We start from the raw sequence: 19,120 nt of genomic DNA, 5'->3' as shown, positions 1-19,120 counted from the left end.
TATATATATATATATCAAATGAATCAGAAATGTTTGCCCAATACTTGTGGACGATATGGCTTTTGTGTGAGTGTGAAATAAAACAGCAGTTATAAAGAAACAATACATAGGATCTTGCTTTTTTTTGCTCACCTTTTCCAAAGATACATTTGGCTGGTAGAAGCAACTGAAGTTGGTCGATATAAGAGTCAAAGGATGTTGTATTTGGAGGTAGCACCAAAGAAATCTTCTCCATGTGAGAGAACTGTTGCCAGGCATCAGCAAACTGTGCAATGTCTATAGAACAGCCACTGGAAATAGTATAACCATATTCAGAAATGCACAGGTAATAGAAAACAAAGAAACAAACAATAACATTAAAAAGTTTCTGGCCCCTACATGTAAACTAATATATTTAGGGCTCCTTTTTTTAAAAAAATCAAACAAGTTGTTTAACCCATCTCAATGTGGCTGTTAGACCTTTTAGAAATCACATCCAGATCTTCCTCAAATTGTATTTTGGTGTCTTAGAAAAAGGGAGATGGTAGAGATTATATTGGATAATGTATTCTTAGACAGACAATACCCAAAGGGCAATAAAAGGGGATGGCTACGACTGGAAGATATTTGATCATAGCTCTGATCAGTGAAGGCTAAACAACCACAGCAAAGTTGATGAGCTAAGGAGAGGCCCTGACTTTTCCATGTTGGCATTATCCAGTCTTCTCACTAACCATTTCTGCAATCCTTTCTCCTCATAACATTGGCTCCACTGAATCAACTGTGTCGATCTCAAAATGATTTTTGAGCACCTGCAAATATCACGGGCACAGTCCTTTCTTACAAACCAAAATCTTACTTTTGTCTTTTACTTGTTTCAGTCATTAGGCTGTAGCCATGCTGGGACACAACATTGAAGGCTATAGTTGAAGAAATTGAATCCAATGTCTTCTTTTTACAGTTTGGTACTTATTCTATCAGTCTCTTTGACCAAACCACTAAGTTACAGGGATCTTTATCTTTTTAACTTTTACTTTTTTCAGTCAATAGGCTGTGGCTATGTCATGGCACTGCTTTGAAAAATGTTTAGTTCAATGACTCAACATCAGTTTTTATTTTAAGCCTAGCACTTATTCTATCAGTCTCTTTTACCGAACCACTAAGTTACAAGAACGTAAGCACACCAACGCCAATTGTCAAGCAGTGGTGGTGGGACAAACACAGACAGAAACACACACACACACACACACACACAAACACACACATATATGACAGACTTTTTTTCAGTCTCTGTCTACCAAATCCACTCACAAGGTTTTGGTTGGCCCACGGTTATAGTAGAAGACACTTGCCCAAGGTGCCACGCAATGGGACAAACCAACACAAGTTGTTGAAACACACACAAAGAGATTCTGTCTACCAAAGTCACTCACAAGGCATGGCTGAGTTGCAGATGTAGCAGAAGACACATGCCCATGGTGCCATGCAATGGGACAGAATCTGAAACCATATGGTTGCAAAGAATGCTACTTAACCACAAAGCCATGTCTGCATCCAGAAATACTTAAAAGAATAAAAACCCAAAAAACATGACCATCTATGAATATTTTTGATAAAAATAATCTATTCCAGGCTATCATATTCACTGTGACCCTTCTTTTCTGAAGGTAGTAGAGATTTGGCTGGTATTTTTGGCAGGATGATTACACTGACCATTTTGAGTCATCTTTACATGGTTCAGTAATCTGTGGAGCTTGGTGTTTACAGCAGAGAGGAATCAACAAGGGATAGAGCTTGTATGTGGTTGTTCAAGGTGCTAAAAATAGCAGCCAAATCTCCCTCAAATTATACTCACTGTCTTAAAAGAATGAGCAACAACAAAGAAGAAGAAGAAGAAAAAGAAGTAGCAGTAGTAGTAGTAGTAGTAGTAGTAGTAGAAGAAGTAGAAGAAGAAGAAATGAAATGTTTAACGTACTTGCAGAAATCAATCCATGTTAGATCAAACGGAAAATGCTTCTCAAACATTTTCACTGAGTTTTCTTGTTTTAATTGCAAGTTTCCAGCAAAAGACAGTTGTTCTTCACTCATTTCTAAAGGTTTAAGTTTGATTGTGATATAAAGAGGATTATTTGAAGATGTTACAGGAATGGTGCCACAAATATCAGATGTTTCAGTGCTTGACCATACTCCAGAGGCATCCTAAATGACAACAACAATATAATAATAATAATAGTAGCAGCAGTAGTAGTAGTAGTAGTAGTAGTAGTAGTAATCTTGAAAGAACAGTAAATAGGACAAACACAAAATGAAACAAGAATATGCATTAGATATTGTACACTGTTTAAGAACTAGAACTGGTTGCGTAGTTAATAAGTTTGCTTTACAAGTGTATAGTTTTAGGTTCAGTCTCATTGACTGACACTGTGGGCAAGTGTCTTCCACAATAGCCCTGGACCAACCAATGTCTTGTAAGTGAATTTAGAAAATGGAAACTAATGAAGTGTATCATACACACACACATGAATATTTATATGTGTATGTGTGGGGGATTATTTGTGTCTTCTTTCATGAAATTGCATGATAGTTGTAAATAAGCATCACTGTAATACAAGTGGTGTCATTTGTTTCCAATCTTCCATGAAAATATGTCTGGCATGTGTGAAATATTCCTCTGTTGGCATCATAAGAATATTTTTTTTTTTTGCAATAAACCTTTGAGAAAATGTGAAAGAATTCTGTTTTGAAATAGTGTATCTTGAAATACACACATAAAACTATAAACAGCGGCTTTAGTGTGCTTCGAGACACACTATTACAAAAAGGAAATATTACTTTGAAAGCAGGTAAGGGTTGATGACAGGAAGGGCATCAAGGTGCAGAAAGGACATCTGTCACAATAAATTCTGTCTGATCCATGCACACATGGAAAAGAAAATGGACATTAAAATGATAATGGTGATGATGTTGAAATCAACAGTAGTTCTGTTTTTCTCTGCACAGATAAGGATAAGGAAATTTTAAAACTTTGAAAGATATCTAATTAAGTACAATTGTAATATATGTCTATATGTAATACACTGTATGTGTCTCAGTTGCAGAATATGTACATGATATCTTTGTATGTCATTTTCAGCCAAAAGGGCTATATGTTTTATGGCATTAGGTCATAAAACATATGCATGAAAAGGGAATCATGCTGAATACTCCTTGTCATGGGGCCTACAAAACTACTGCTTTAGAATGGATTAACAATCATAAAATGTTTGTTTACATATAAAACAAATATAGGAATATGAAAACAGAAACTTACATCAATAACAGAAAGTTTTAAAAAGTGAGCACATGTTAATTGTATTTGACATTCTAATTGTTTAACGAGATTCATTTTAAGTTCTATGCTTAAAACCAATATTAAGCCATCAGCAGTTTTTCTTTTAAAAGACTTAATGATGAACTCCTCAAATTCTGATAACACGATGAAGTTTAACATAGGGTAATTTTCTGAAGATAAATTTGCTAGTTCCTCTTTTTCATGTAACACATGTGGTCCTTCTACTACAGCAAGACATTTGGCTTCAAGTTGTAATTTAGTATCAACAGAAGATGGTATTTGTTTGTCCACAAAATGATTTTCAGTTCGGGAGTCATCCTGGTTTGATAGTATAGAGTAGTATTCTTCATAGAGGGAGTTAGTCTTATTAACTAGCAGGATATCAGACTCAGGCTCAGCAACAAACCCTGCTTCAGAGGGTTCACTGAATGGCTCTGTATCAGTCTTCAATGAATGTTCTTCTTGACCGAGATTTTCATAGCCATCTTCTTCAGACTGAAGAGGTTTGGACGAGAAAGAATGCCAATCAAAGCCCTTTTTGTTTTTACTCAGCTTTAGAAACTCCGACAGTGACTCAGTTTCAGAAGATATATTATCTCTTTTATCATTGTGGGAACTTAAATTCTTTGTTTTCTCATCTTGGGTAGAATTATCATTATTTTGTACATCAAAAGAATCCTGGAAAAAAAAAGTAGATCAGATATAAGATTGGAAGCTACATTTCAGATATAAATGAACTCTTGAAAACTGTCAAATGTAAAGAAAATGAAGTAAATTTGAATCAGTTAAAAATAATACTGTTGTGTTGTCATTAAATTTCCTATAATTTAAAAGAAAAAATATGGCAAAATTCCTACTGAAAGGCACCTTGGGCAAGTGTCTTCTGCTATAGCTTTGGGCTGACCAATGCCTTATAAGAAAAACTTGGTAGATGGAAACTGAGAGAATCCCATTGTGTGTGTGTATATATATATGTATATACAATACTGTGCAAAAGTCTTTGGTCACTTTAAACTATTGTAAATTTCTGCTAATTGCCAACTTATAAGTGAATGTTTTACATTGCGTTTTTTACAGATGAAGCATTGGAGTCATTTCCTTACCTAATCATTATATACTGTAGTAGGGGTTCTGAATGAGAGGGGAAGATGTGAGACAATCACCAAAAATGGCTGTACAAAAGTTTTTGGCCACCTCACATAAATCAACCAAGATACAGTGTTTTAAAACAGAAAAATGTGTATAATGAAAATTTATAACATAATGCTCATTTCAAGAAGTTACTGTACATTGTTAATATTTTGTGTGGCTTCCCTTCTTGTCCAACGTACTTGTCTAGTAGCGTTCCAACCTCCAACGGCTTTTTCAAATAAATTACGTAGCAATCTTCTCTACCTACAGTTATCACATTCGGTTAAAATGTCTTACGGTTAAGCTGGTTCCCATGCATTTCCCTGAAGAGAAGATTACATTCTTATCAACATCACCTATTCCTATGGAAGGTATAATTTGTAATCTTCGAAACATATGTTGGAAATAAAAGAATTCATTTAACATATGCGTTTTACTCCATTTACTAAATCTAAATATATATACTAACACAAACACAGTACACATCAGCTATTTAAGAACAAAACTCTTAAGAACCATAAGTGGCCCAAACTTCAACTAGATATCCTCTTTTTTCAGCCCTAACATGGAAGCTTTGAATCCAAGAGAAACAATGAAAACACAATGGTGATGATGATGATGATGATGATGATGACAATGACAGTATTATAAGTATTATATAGTAAGAGAGTCCTGTGATTATGAAATAATAGGAAACATAGTAGAAACATGTTAGCAGCAGGAGAAAGCAGTGGTAGACATGGGTGATACCATGTCTAAGCTTGACATGAGGCATGCTTTGGCCTTAAAATACTGTTTAGATACCCTGTAACAGTGAAGCAAAGTAAGTGTAATTGGTGAGGCTAGAAAACCAGACATTAAAGATCTCATTAAAATCATCTTTGCAAAAAAGTAATGGGTAGATAGCAGAGTGAAAGTGAGGTGAAATAGATGGGAGTGAAAGCTCTATGAAATGGTGAGATTCTATAATAGACTTCAGCAATCTCATTAAAATAATGCTTGCGAAAAAAGGGATAGATTTATGGAGCAGGATGAAAGAGACAAGTGGATGAGTGAGAAAGCTATCTGAATTGGTTAGATTCTTTAATGACAAAAGACTTTATGGAAAAAAACAACAAAAAAACAGACAATGCAAAGAGAAAGTAAAAGTAAAAGAAATAGATAAAGGAGGGAGTTATTAAAATTGGTTCGGTTCTATGATAATAATAAAATAAAACTTAGCAATCTCATTAAAATCAAATCATTTTTGTAGAAGAGGTGAGGGGGTTGAATGAATAAAGCAGAGTAGTGAAAGAAGTGGGCAAGAGAACAATCTGATGGGATTCTGAAACTAGAGAAATCTGGTACTAAGTCTTATCCTTTATTTGTTTCAATCATTAGACTCTGTGGCCATGCTGGGGCACCAGCTTAAAGAAATTTTACTCAAATGAGTTGATCCCAGTACTATTTTTTTTTTGAAGCTTGGTACTTATTCTATTGGTTTCTTTTGCTGAACTGCTAAGTTATAGGGATTTAAACACACCAGCACTGGTTGTCAGGCAGTGGTGGAAGACAAACACAGACCCAAAGGCACACACACACACATATCATCATCATCATCATGGTTTAACGTCTGCTTTCCCTGCTGGCATGGGTTGGACGGTTTGACTGGGGACTGGTGAGCCAGATGGTTGCACTAGGCTCCAATCTTATCTGGCAGAGTTTCTACAACTCGATGAGCTCCTTTCAGTTTCTGTCTACCAAATCTACTCACAAAGCTTTGGTCAGCCCAAGGCTATAGTAGAAGACTCTTGTTTAAATTACCATACAGTGGGACTGAACCTGAAACAATGTAGTTGGGAAGCAAACTTCTTACCACACAGCCATGCTTAAGTCTATATAATCATTTTTTCAGAAGATGACAACAATTATGATAGAGAGGAATTCATGCAAATTAACACAATAGAATTTATGCAATCACGTGATCACGTAACTGACCAGACTACCACATGTTGCTACATATTACAGGTCACAATGCACTTTTGCATTGTTTTAGCCTTCAAATGACCCCCACCTTGTTGGCTAGGCGAGCAGGCCACGAATCCCCTTCCCTGATCGAAGGGGAACTGGAGCAATATGAAATGAGGTGTTTTGCTCAAGAACAATGCCTGGTTAGGGAATCGAACTCACGATCTAGCAGCTGTGAATGCAACAGCTTAACCACTAGGCCATGCACCTTCACAGAATTTATGTAATATATATGAAAATACAGGTGAGATGCAGATGCAGCTGTGTGGTTAAGGAATTCTCTTTCCCCCATCATATGGTTTTGGGTTCAGTCCAACTGCATGGCACCTCAGGAAAGTATCTTCTAGTATAGCCTTGGGCTGACTAAAACCTTGTAAGTGGATTTAGTAAACAGAACCTGAAAGTAGGCCACCATAAATATATGTGTGTGTGTGTGTTAGGATTTGCTTGTCTTGTCATCATCATCATCGTCGTCATCATCATCATCGTCATCATCATTATCATCATCATCATTATCATCGTCATCATCATTTAACGTCCATGCTGGCATGGGTTGGATGGTTTGACTAGGGATGGCAAACTGGAAGGCTCCAGTCTTGATTTGACATGGTTTCTTCGGCTGGATACCCTTCCTAACACCAACCACTCCAAAAGTGTAATGCATACTTTTATGTGCCACTGTCATGAGTGCCATTTGTGTGACACCGGTATCTGCCATGACTGTGATTTTGCTCGATCACATGATATTTGTAAATGAGCATCACCATAATACAGGTGGTGTCCTTCGATTTCAACTTTCCATGGAAACATGTCTGGCTATGGGGAAATATCAGCTTGCTTGGAAACAGGTGAGGGTTGGTGACAGGAAGAGCATCAGGCTGTAGCAAAAATCTGCCTCAACAAATTCCATCCGATTCATACGAGCATGGTAAAATGTATGTTAAAACGATGATGATGATGACAATGATGATAATGAGACAATGATGATGATGACAATGATGATAATGAGACAATGATGATGCTGACAATGATGACGATGACAATATATATATATATATGTATATAATAAATGAGTATATGCATATATACGTACAGGTGTGTGCATACCTATGTCTACCTGTATATATAGGTGCATATCAGGGTACAGGACATTGCAAACAAAACGTAGACAAAAAAAATAATAATAATAACCAGAGTACAGAACACACACAGGCCACATAGAGAACATTTTCCTTCATCAGCTACCCCCATTCTAACAGGCGTTTCGAAGAGTAGGGCAGGACGCATCGTTAAAATAGCTCTTCCCACGAACCACAAATTAAATTTGTACCATGTAGTGGCAGACAGAAAACAAGACAGGAAAACATATATATATACGTTAGGAAGGGCATCCAGCTGTAGAAACTCTGCCAAATCAGATTGGAGCCTGGTGTAGCCATCTGGTTTCACCAGTCCTCAGTCAAATCGTCCAACCCATGCTAGCATGGAAAGCGGACGTTAAACGATGATGATGATGATGATGATGACATAACATGAATTTAAAAGTTTACCATTTAACTTGTAACAAAGAACTAGTATTTTACATAATTTTTTACAAAATAAATTATAAGTCACAGTAAGAAATTTCCTGCAAGAATCAACTCCCAAAAAACAAAAAATATCAAAAGGCAAAAATAAACTAAAACAAAAAAAAATATAATGTACAGCACCTGCGGTGAAATCCCAGCAAATAAAGCAGTGGCAAATTGTTGCTTTTCGTTCTGTTTTATTTCTTCTTCTTGACTGAGTTCTTTGGCTCCGTCACCCTGCTGTCACAAAATAATATTTAAACATGTCTCGGAGTTTTGGGGATTTACAATTATTCACAACGAAATTACATAGTAATTCCTAAAAATTAGAAGGCATGGCTGTGTGGGTAAGAAGCTAGCTTGCTAACCATGTAGTTTCGGGTTCAGTTCCAATGCACAGCACTTTGCACAAATGTTTTCTACTACAGTCCCGGGTTGACCAATGTCTTGTGAGTGGACTTGACAGATGGGAACTATATGGAAGCCTATCTTATGTGTGTGTGTGTGTGTGTGTGTGCGCGTGTGCATGTGTGTATATGTGTCCCCTTGTCATGATATCATGTGACGATTCTAAATGAGTGTCACCGATATATAAGTGATGTCATTTGCTTCCAGCATTCTGTGGAAAAGATGTCATCATCGTCATCGTTTAACATCCTCTTTCCATGCTAGCATGGGTTGGACGATTTGACTGAGGACTGGCAAGCCAGAAGGCTGCACCAGGCTCCAATCTGATCTGGCAGAGTTTCTACAGCTGGATGCCCTTCCTAATGCCAACCACTCCGAGAGTATAGTGGGTGCTTTTACGTGCCACCGGCATGAGGGCCAGTCACACGGTACTGGCAACGGCCACACTGAAAAAGGTGTTTTTTACGTGCCACCTGCACAGGTGCCAGTCCAGCGGCATTGGCAACGACCTCGCTCGAATGATTTTCTAGCGTGCCGGCCATTAGAAAGTATTATGTTGCTTGGAAGCAGTTTGAGCTGGTGACAGGAAGAGCATCCAGCTGTAGAAAATCTGCCTCAGTGAGTCCTGTCTTACCAAATTTCCCAATCTTTGTTTAATATGTATATATATAAGCAGCAGAGAGGAACGCTGTAAATTCTATCAATTGAAGGTGTAGAAAAAGTCACTAAGTGGCTTTGGATAAAGAAGACAAACCAGTGGTTTGCTACTGTTGAGATGCAAGCTGGGGGCTCTGATGTTCAAAGATCAGAAACCCCAGAAACATTACTGATGATACATCCCACAACATCTGTGAGTACCAGTTGAGCTTTGGAGTAGATGGAATCGACTTACCCACCTCGAAATTGCAGGCCCTGCGCCAAAATCTGAAATCAATATTCTTTTCTAGTGAGAAATATTCTGTGGACTAAGAAGTAAAAGGAAATAAAATAAAAAAAATATTACCTGTAAACCACCAACAAAATCAGGTTTCTCACTCGAAGAATTAGCGGTAGAATGTTCTTGGATAATGCCATCTTTAGTCCAGACTTTTTTAATACCCTTTAATTGAAGTAACTGGGAATTACTGAAACAAAAAGTAAAAACGGAGATAAAACAACTTAAAGTAACCACTGCCAATGCTGCTGCTTTGAAAGTAGGCAGCATCAATGGGGCATGTCAGGTAGTTGAGAAATTTTTTCTGCCTTCTCAGTTTCACAGATGTAGACGGTTGTTAGTATAACAGCTGCAGCTTTATCTTCTTATTGATGGTTTTTCATCCCCTTACTGCTGTCTCCCTCTCTCTCTCTCTCCCCTTCTCTTGCACTTCTCTCATTTATTTCCTTTGTGGCAGCGCACCTGTTTCTGTCTTCATTTCTGATTTCTCTCTCTCTCTCTCCCTCTTTTTCTCCTTCTTCTGCACTTCCTTCAGGTTGGGTATCCATGTTTTTCCTTTGCAGCAGTGTACCTCTTTCTGTCTCCATTTCTGATCTCTCTCTCTGGCCAGGTAACCTCGTACCTCCTCTACTGCAACACACCTGTTTCTATCTCTCTGCCTCACTATAACCTTTCATCATCTGACACAAGATCACCTCCTCCAATGCCCCCTACCCTCACAAAAGATTTATGTCTTGTAAGTTATTTGGTGACCCTGTCAGCACAAGTGCCACTTAAAAAGCATCCAGTTCACACTGTAAAGAGGTTGGCGTTCGAAAGGGCATCCAGCTGTAAAAACCTTGCCAAAACTTATCTTGCCTATGCTAGTGCCACGTAAAAAGCACCAAGTCTACTTGGCTGAGTGGTTGGTGTTAGGAAAGGCATCCAGCTGTAAAAATCCTGCAAAAACAGTTACAAAAGTCTGGTGCAGGCTTCTGCCTGGCCAGCTATTGTCAAACCATCCCAGCCATGCCAGCATGGAAGGTGGACATTAAATGATGATGATGATGATATCATCATCATCATCATCATCATTGTTTAACGTCCGCTTTCCATGCTAGCACAGGTTGGATGCTCTGACTGAGGACTGGCGAACCAGATGGCTGCACTAGGCTCCAATCTGATTTGGCAGAGTTTCTACAGCTGGATGCCCTTCCTAGTGCCAACCACTCCGAGAAGGTAGTGGGTGCTTTTACGTGCCACCGGCACGAGTGCCTCTGGTGGTGTTGGTAACGACCACGCTCAAATGGTGTTTTTTATGCGCCACCTGCACAGGAGTTAATCCAGAGGCACTGGCAACGACCTCATACATGTATGTACAAGTATGTGTGTGAGTGTTTGTTTATTGTCCCTCCCTCACCCGACTTGATGACCAATGTTGCTTTGTTCATGTCCCAGTAACTTAGTGGTTTAGCAAGAGAGTCTGCCAGGATAAGCACCAGATTAGAAAAAAAAAAAAAGACTTGGGTTGATGTGTTTGACTAAAAGCCTTTGAAACTGTGTCCCATCACAGCCACAGTCCGTAAAAAAATAAAAGATATAAATGAGTAGATGAATGAAGAGTAAATTGATACAATACTTACAAGTTCTTAGACTTGTTGCTAATATTTGTGAAAGTATTCTCAGCACTGCTGTTGCTGTTTACATCAGCTTTTCTATTAGTACGACCATTCTCTATCTGATTTGGCCAGGGCGGTATTTCTGAAGAAGGGTAACTGTCGTACTGCATATCATCAAACAGCCACATTTCTGCAAAAACAAAATGTACACTTCTTTTTTTCACTTCTTTATTTATATATCGTTTCTACTACTACTACTACTACTACTACTACTACTACTACTATTGCCACCACTGCTACTGTCACCACCACCACTACCATCTAAATTCCATTTGCCATTCTAGCATAGTTTGGATGGTCTGGCAGGATCTGACAAGCCACATGACTGCTCTGATGTCAGCTTTGGCATGGCTTCTTTCACTAATTACCCAACATTTATAGCCTTAGGTGAGGACAGTCATGGAAACCAAACAGAAGATAGCAAGTTGCAAGATGGGCTTTTTACCAGCCTCTCGTCTTTTGAGGGTTGAATGTTGAAACTGGTGCATTACTGTACCAGTACCAGTAATTTCAGTATCAATTCAGCTTCCTGCCTCCATCAACAATGAACACAACCCTAACATATTTGAACTTCTTCATTGTCAGGTGATGTTCTGATAACAGGCAGAGTGCAATTCGGTGGTTTTCTTGAAAGGAGTAACGTTTCAGTCTTCACAACACTTATTCTCATCTCTGCCTTGCAGCACTTGGTAGCAAATCCATTTAGTGCAAGCTGGAGAACATCTTCTAATGAGCCAATTAACACCATGATGCCTGCAAATATCAGCTAACTAATCCCCACATCCACTAGTTTTGATGTCACTTCTACAATGGCTGCACATGCCAATCTAGTTCCTATGAATTATGAAGAGGAGAGATAACAGAATGCACCACTGCTGAAGTCCAACATTCCTGTTGAAAGGTATCGACTTAGCACCAATCACCTGAACATGAACATTCCAGCATTTGTATAGGGGCTTCATGGCAATCTGGCAAGCTGAAGTGAATCATTGATTTCAAACTCCAGCAAAACCTTCCACAGCATGTCCTGCAACATTCGGTCTTATACCTTTTCTGGGTCTATAAAGCAAGCCTACATTTCTTGGTAATATGCCCCAGATTTTTCGAAGACCTGCCACAGAGTGAATGCTTAGTCACTTGTACTGTGTACATAATATAAGCCACACTGTTCTTTACCTAGTTTGGGCTCAACAATATCCTTAAATCTCTTTACAAGATACTCGGTGTAGATTTTACTGGGGAAGCTCAATGAAAAGATAACAGTACTCTCTCTTGCCTCCCCAGAACAGGTATAGTTGTGACGTGAATTTCTCAACCACTAAAAAGTTTCTGGCTTTAAGGGTATCACAAAAGGCCTAGTTGGAGGCCCAACCTTCCGAGTTCTTTTACAGAGCTTAGAAAAACTGAAGGACCACTGCAATAAGTATGTGAACCAAAGAGAGGAATATATTGAATAAAATCATAATCAACTAATCCTCCTGTATTTTCTTTTACCTAAAGCCAGGAACTTTTCAGCACTCCCTCCTATATCTATGCTTGTTGGATTTGTCATATAAAAACAACAACATATATGAAAGTGATAACTTACCATTTTTACTATTGTTATTCTCGTTTTGGTTCAGCTTGAAAGGCATAGCCCCATTCTCTAAGGACAAACTTACATAATCATCGACAAAGGAAAGTGTAAAATCCAACTGAAAATTAAGAAAAAGGTATTTTAGACAACTTAACAGATGGAACTGTTTCGAAATTTCATGAAACTGTGATGTCTGCTTTTTTTTTGTTAATTTTTTAAAAACTTTTTAATTGCTGGGACAGGTGGAAGAGGCAGAACACTTAACCATTCGAGACGCTTTGAGCAGGGGCTGGAGTGTGTCTATTAGTGACACAATATCAACCAACCGAGTAGCCCTTCTTTGGATGTGGGATAGAATGTCAGAGGGTAGAAAAGCAGTAATGACCCAGATTGGGTGGGTGCTCCTAAAGGAGCTGCACTTAAGCTTTGTAGAGTGTCAATAGTTGCTAGGGCCCAAAAGAGAAGAAATAGTGCCTAGGATACAGTCCTAGCTATGCAAAGGATGTATTTTTGCAGGGAGAGAGCCTCACTGATACGTGGACCCAGTATTAGGAGTGACTGTGAGGGCTCTAGCTGAGGGCTGCGGTGGTGTTTTCTTGATGCACATGAGCATGTGTGTGTAACAATAAGAGAGAGAAGAGACTGGCTGATTATCAGAGAAATAAACAGAAATATACAAATAAATCTATTAGCAGTGGAATCCTCTTGTGGACCACAGACAAGCTGTGTCTTCTCTTTACCTTTTCTACAGAAACTTCAATGGCCTTTGCATCTCAGAGATGACTGGTTTCATATCACTTTCAATCATGTACTCCTAACTCACTTGTCTCTGCTTATGTCACCCATCCTGTGTTTCCCCTCTTCTGCAACTCACACTTTCTGCTCTACCAGGATTTGGGTCACACATTAACCACTAGGCAAAGCTTTGCAATAATCCCTTCATTAGTCATTCCTACCCAGAATATCAGAATTTGTTCCTTACCATTTATTTTCCCTGCAGCTATCAACTTGCAACTGTTGAAGAACATTAACTGCATTGAACTTATTGGTGTTCAACTGGTACTTATTTTATCGACCCCCAAAAAGATGAAAGGCAAAGTCAACCTTGGTGGAATTTGAACTCAGAACAGAGAGACAGACGAAATGCTGCTATGCATCTTGCCTGACATGCTAACGAATCTGCCAGCTCGTTGCCTTAAGGAATGTCTAAATATTAAAGTGTAGGATACAGAAAATAGATGACAGGGAAATAATATAAGCACAGGAAAAGGTAATAGGAGCAAGTGTGACTGTGTAGTTAAGCAGCTGACTTTGCAACCATGTGGTTTCAGGTTCAGTCCCATGGCAAGGCACCTTAGATTTTTCATATAGGCTTGGGCCAACCAATGCCTTCAGAATGAATTTGGCAGACTGTTATATATGTACATATAAAGGTGTGTGTGTGTGAATGTGTGTGTGTGTGTGTGTGTGTGTGCTTGTCCTCCATCACTGCTTGACAACTAGTGTTGGTTTGTTTACATCCCCATAAATTAGCAGTTCGGCAAAAGACACTGATAGAATATGTTACAAACATGAAAAAAAAAAAATTACTGGTGTCAATTTATTCAATTAAACTTTACAAGGCAATGCCCCAGCATGGCCACAGTCCAATCACTGAAATAAGTAAATAAAGCAAAAGATAAATAAATAATGAAGCTTCACTTACTTCACTGGTAAAAGATTGATTTACGTGGAAGGACAAGCCTGCTTCTGAATTTGAATTCTGATTGAAGTAAAAAGAAGTTAGTCGTTTCACTTCTTGGAACCGCTGAAAGACATAAAAAGTTAGATTAAAATTGATAGCAAAAGATTACAAATAGAAGTAGTAGTAGTGCAAGACCAAGCTTTGGCCATGAACTGGAGTGTCAACCTTTGGAATGAGCAAGTGTCTTTGCCATAGACTTTCCCAAAGGGAGTGAATGAGTGCTCTTCTTTGCAGTCACGTCACACGAATGAACCTTTTTTTGATCGAATAGTAACTAGCCATGAGAAATGGGTTACCTTTTTTTGACCGAATACTAACTGGTGATGAGAAATGGGTTCCCTATAAAAATGTCAAGCGCCAAAGACAGTGGGTAAGGAAAAGAGAAACAGAAGCAAATTACAACGGTTCAAGGGACATTACTCTAATATTGATAAGATAGTTACCTCCCTTTATAAACACATTCTTTCATATATTTCAGCCTGAAGTCTGTGGGCCATGCTGGATTGTTCTTTTATTCTTTTACTGGTTTCAGTCATTTGACTGCAGCCATGCTGGAGCACCACCTTAAAGGTTTTTAGTCGAAGAAATCGACTCCAGGACTTATTCTTTGTAAGCCTAAAACTTATTCTATCGGTCGCCTTTGCCGAACTGCTAGGTGACAGACGTAACCACACATAAATATATACTTCAGTTTTCGTCTACCAAATCCACTCACAAAACTTTGGTCAGCCAAAGGCTGAAGCAGAAGAGACTTGCCCAAGGTGACACACGGTGGGACTGAACCCAGAAGACATTTTTTTCTAAGATTTTCATTGTCAGAAAACAGCAACATTACAACATGCTTGGATAAGCAACAGCAGAGAAAAAAAACTTTTCTAAAACTTGTTTTCTTTTGGAATGACACAATTTTTTAATATTATACATACACAAACACCCAACATAATCATCCTCATCATCATCGTTTTAATGTCCAAGTTCCATACTGGGATGGGTTGGACAGTTTGTCACAACCCAAAGAGTCCAAGGACTGAATAGAGTTCCACTGTCTACTTTGCTAGGATTCCTATGGTTTGATGCCCTTCTCAATGCCAACCACTTTATTGTATGTAGTGGATGCGGTTTTTTTTTTTTTTTTGTGGCACCAGCACAAGTGAGGTTACCATACAGCCTGTAAGATTAAGATTCAGCTTTGACTGAGTGGGGGTTACAGCAGTGACAAAAGTTATGTTGTGCTAGGAGAAGAAAAGTTAAACGGGGCCAGAGCAGAACAGGTTTCTTGCTGTAGATGAAGAACATAGCTACTCACATCATAGAAGAGAATATGTGAGTGGTCAGGGTGGAACTGGCCAGAGATAAGAATAATGTTGATGAAGTGTCAGGGTGGACTGTCTGTCATGATACAAGGAAAGTAAAAATGAGTGGGGACAGGAGACCAGGAAGTGTGAGTGAATGGGTAGTGTTTGGAAGGGTGTATGGGAGAGTGAGAGTGAGAGATGGTTAGAGATAGGTTCTTACAGATATAATAGAATTTGTTCTTACCTGGTTTGTTTCTGAAGACATATTTATATCAGCAACATCAAGAGAATTAAGGGCCAAAAGGGTAGATTCATGATCCAAGGTGTGCATTATTTTAGTCATTGCTGTCCATATCCAGCAGCGACTTTCATCAGAAGTGGTTTTGTTACAGAAATGAGACAACAAAATACTGACAATATCCGTAGTTGGCAATGACTTACTAACTTCACAAGGATTCTCACTGATCACCTGGAAAATGAATGGATAGGTTTCTCAGACAAAGGGTTCTTCTCATTTGCCTTCTGTTTTTTTAATTTTTTTTCTTAAGAAAGGAGGGAAGACAGAGGATAAGAAAAGATGCAAGAAAGGAAAGAAAGAATGAAGGAAGGGAGGAAGGAAGGAAGGAAGGAAGAGATTGAAGAAAGAATGGAAGGAAAAAGAAAGAAAACAAAGAATGAAGGAAGAGAGGAAGGAAAGAAGAGATTGAAGAAAGAATGGAAAAAATGAAAGAAAAGAATGAAGGAAGGGAAGAAGGAACAAAGGAGGAAACAAAAGAAAAGAAGGAAGGGAAGAAAGGAAAGGAAGGAAGGAAGGAAGGAAGGGAGGAAAGGAAAGGACTGAAAGAGAGAAAGATAGGAAAGAGGGAAAAGATTGAAGGAAGATAAGAAGGAAAGAATGGTAGGAAGAGAAGAGGAAAAAAGAGAAAGGAGGAAAGAAAGAAAGAAAAAGAGAAACAAAAGAAAGCAGACGGAACAGAGGGGGGACAAAAAAAAAAAGGAAAGGTAAGAAGATGTAAAAAAGTGTTGTAAAAATTGCAGACTCTTACCCACACTGCCACCTGAATAATGGTGTTGGGAAGTGACTCTTTCCGAAGGTATTCCATGTAACATGTGAACATGTAATGAGAAAATTCCTTGTCCTTCTTAGAAGCTGCAAGAAATAACAGATGAATATGAATATGGTTGGATTGTGCCTAGGTTTCATTTTTAACATAAGGTCTTCTTTGCTGCTTTCGTTATGGATTGTCAGTGCACTCTGTAAGGTGGTTGGTGTTAGGAAAGGCATCTAGCCATAAAACCCTGCCAAAACAGACACTGGTGCATTCTTCTATCTAATCAGACCCTGTCTAACCGTCCAACCCATAACAGCCTTAAGAATGATCTCTGTCAAGCATAATGAGTGTATTTGTGTATTTACACGGAATAAAAATCTACACCGATGATATTATGGGTCTTTGTTACATAATAAATATTGTTATGGCACAGGACATGGTTCATCCGAAACAGCTGTCAAGATAAGACTATCATATTGCTTTTGTTTATTTGTATTCCATGTAAATATACTCATTAAGTCTACAAGTATTTATATATATATGTATATATATATATATATATATATATATATATATATATATATATATATATATATATGTGTGTGTGTGTGTGTGTGTGTGTGTATGTATAGGTGCAGGTTTGGCTGTGTAATTGAGAAGTTTGTTTTCTAACCATGTGGTCCCATGTTTAGTCCCACTATGCAGCATCTTGGGCAAGTGTCTTCTACTATAGCCTTGGGCCAACTAAAGCATTGTAAGTGGATTTGGAAACTGAAAGAATCCTATCATGCATGTCTGTGTGTGTGTCTTTGCATTTGTGTTTGCCCACCATTACCACTTGACAACTGGTGTTGATGTGCTTACATCACCCTAACTTAGTGGTTCAGCAAATGAGGTTGATAAAATAAGTACTAAGATTTAAAAAACAGGTCCTGGGTTCAATTTGCTTAACTAAAACCCTTCACGGTGGTGCCCCAACATGGCTGCTGTCAACAGACTGATACAAGTAAAAGATAAAAGATGTACTCACCATTGTCAATTACATTTAGAAGTCTGTAGACAATCTCATTGGGAATATTTCCTTTGGTAACTTCTAATAATTTATTAATCGTGTCAACATACCATTTATCACAGCTTGATAGTGTAAAAAGAGGTCAAGGAATTTAAAATAAAATATTGATATTTTCATAAAAAAAAACAACATTCACTTTGTGAGCTTTATTGTATTGATGTTATAGTCATAAGATGACTCAGTTAAGCATTCTTAATATATATATTTAGTTAAAAATGGTTTCTGTCAAGGTAACAAATTTGTAGGAGAAACAATCGATAATACTGACAGTCTTCTCAGTATTTGTGTGGTACTGCCAGCAGTGTAACTGGGAGGGGGGACATATGCCCCAGGTGCTGATTGAAACAGGGGCACCTCATCAGAAGCAAGAAAGATGAGACTTTAAACAATTGTATTTTTTTTTATTACATCTCATTTCACACATTGGGTTTTTTAATGTTTCAATTGGGGAAGCTGGTGCATTAAATGGTTAAAATAGGGAGGTTTCATAAAAGTAAACATTCAAAAAATATATTTTGAATTACAGGCTGTACTGAACCAGCAGGTAAATGAACCCTAGTAATGTACTTATTCCTAAAATATTACTTTAAAACAATTAATCACTTGTAACAAATAAGTACTATATAATATCATGGATTTTATAACGGTGGTAGTGGTGGGGGGCATAGTTTTGCAGCTTTACCCTAGCTACATCACTGGGTACTGCCTTTAGTGATCCTTGACATAGAACAGCAAAGTCCACTCTGATGGGATTTGAACTCAGAGTGCAAAAGATTATAAGCAAATCCCACAAGATACTTTACTGATTCTGCAAATAGTTTTGGCATTTAGAAAGGAAACAGAAATGCATTTGTGTAACACATTTTTCACATCTTTTGCAAAAGCATTATTGATGTACATGATACATGATATAAAATGACACTTGAATCTGGAATTGAACTGTTAAAAAATTGGATTGCAAGAAGTTTGCTGAAATCTGAGACATCTTCAAAAGTGAAAAGGATATTTCTCCACCAGGCTGAACAATTTGGCAACAATATCAGCTTGCCAAAATGGATCATGACTTGCTTTGGAGATATACTTTAGGAGATGTTGACTAATTACTTTAATATTAGCAGGGTTGGCAATTTGGTACATCAATTCTAGAGTCTGAAAGTCAGAAAACAAATATTTACGAAAAATATCATTTAAATAATAATAATAATTCAGAGCATAGATGGGATGGTAGAGCAAGGAAGAGAGAGATAAGCGGTGGTAAGTGCCTCAAGGCATGGTGGTCATAATATACGTTGCAGGGTAGTGCCAAAAAGGTATGAGTAGGAAGTGGGGGTGGGGAATGCAGTCACTAGTGAAAACCTGAGTGGG

At 38.1% G+C, this 19,120-nt stretch overlaps 1 protein-coding gene across 2 annotated transcripts in view; it reads right to left on the bottom strand.

Annotated features, from left to right (window-relative positions):
* The window catches only part of LOC106867621 (AP-4 complex subunit epsilon-1), a 38,902-nt gene that overhangs the window by 2,561 nt on the left and 17,221 nt on the right, over positions 1-19,120 (bottom strand). The window contains exons 11-22 of one of the 2 annotated variants that reach the window (XM_014912543.2): positions 18,762-18,904; positions 17,714-17,826; positions 16,678-16,781; positions 15,876-16,100; positions 14,298-14,399; positions 12,605-12,710; positions 10,981-11,146; positions 9,428-9,548; positions 8,158-8,256; positions 3,290-3,988; positions 1,955-2,178; positions 133-290 (exon numbers count right to left, since the gene is read on the bottom strand). In XM_014912543.2, coding sequence (XP_014768029.1) covers positions 133-290; positions 1,955-2,178; positions 3,290-3,988; positions 8,158-8,256; positions 9,428-9,548; positions 10,981-11,146; positions 12,605-12,710; positions 14,298-14,399; positions 15,876-16,100; positions 16,678-16,781; positions 17,714-17,826; positions 18,762-18,904 — 2,260 coding nt within the window. The remainder of the gene's footprint in view (positions 1-132; positions 291-1,954; positions 2,179-3,289; positions 3,989-8,157; positions 8,257-9,427; positions 9,549-10,980; positions 11,147-12,604; positions 12,711-14,297; positions 14,400-15,875; positions 16,101-16,677; positions 16,782-17,713; positions 17,827-18,761; positions 18,905-19,120) is intronic. The other variant, XM_014912544.2, reaches the window with a different exon arrangement.

This window comes from Octopus bimaculoides, chromosome 9 (genome assembly GCF_001194135.2).
Source record: "Octopus bimaculoides isolate UCB-OBI-ISO-001 chromosome 9, ASM119413v2, whole genome shotgun sequence".
NCBI lineage: Eukaryota > Metazoa > Mollusca > Cephalopoda > Octopoda > Octopodidae > Octopus > Octopus bimaculoides.
This window is presented reverse-complemented; position numbering and strand designations above follow the sequence as displayed.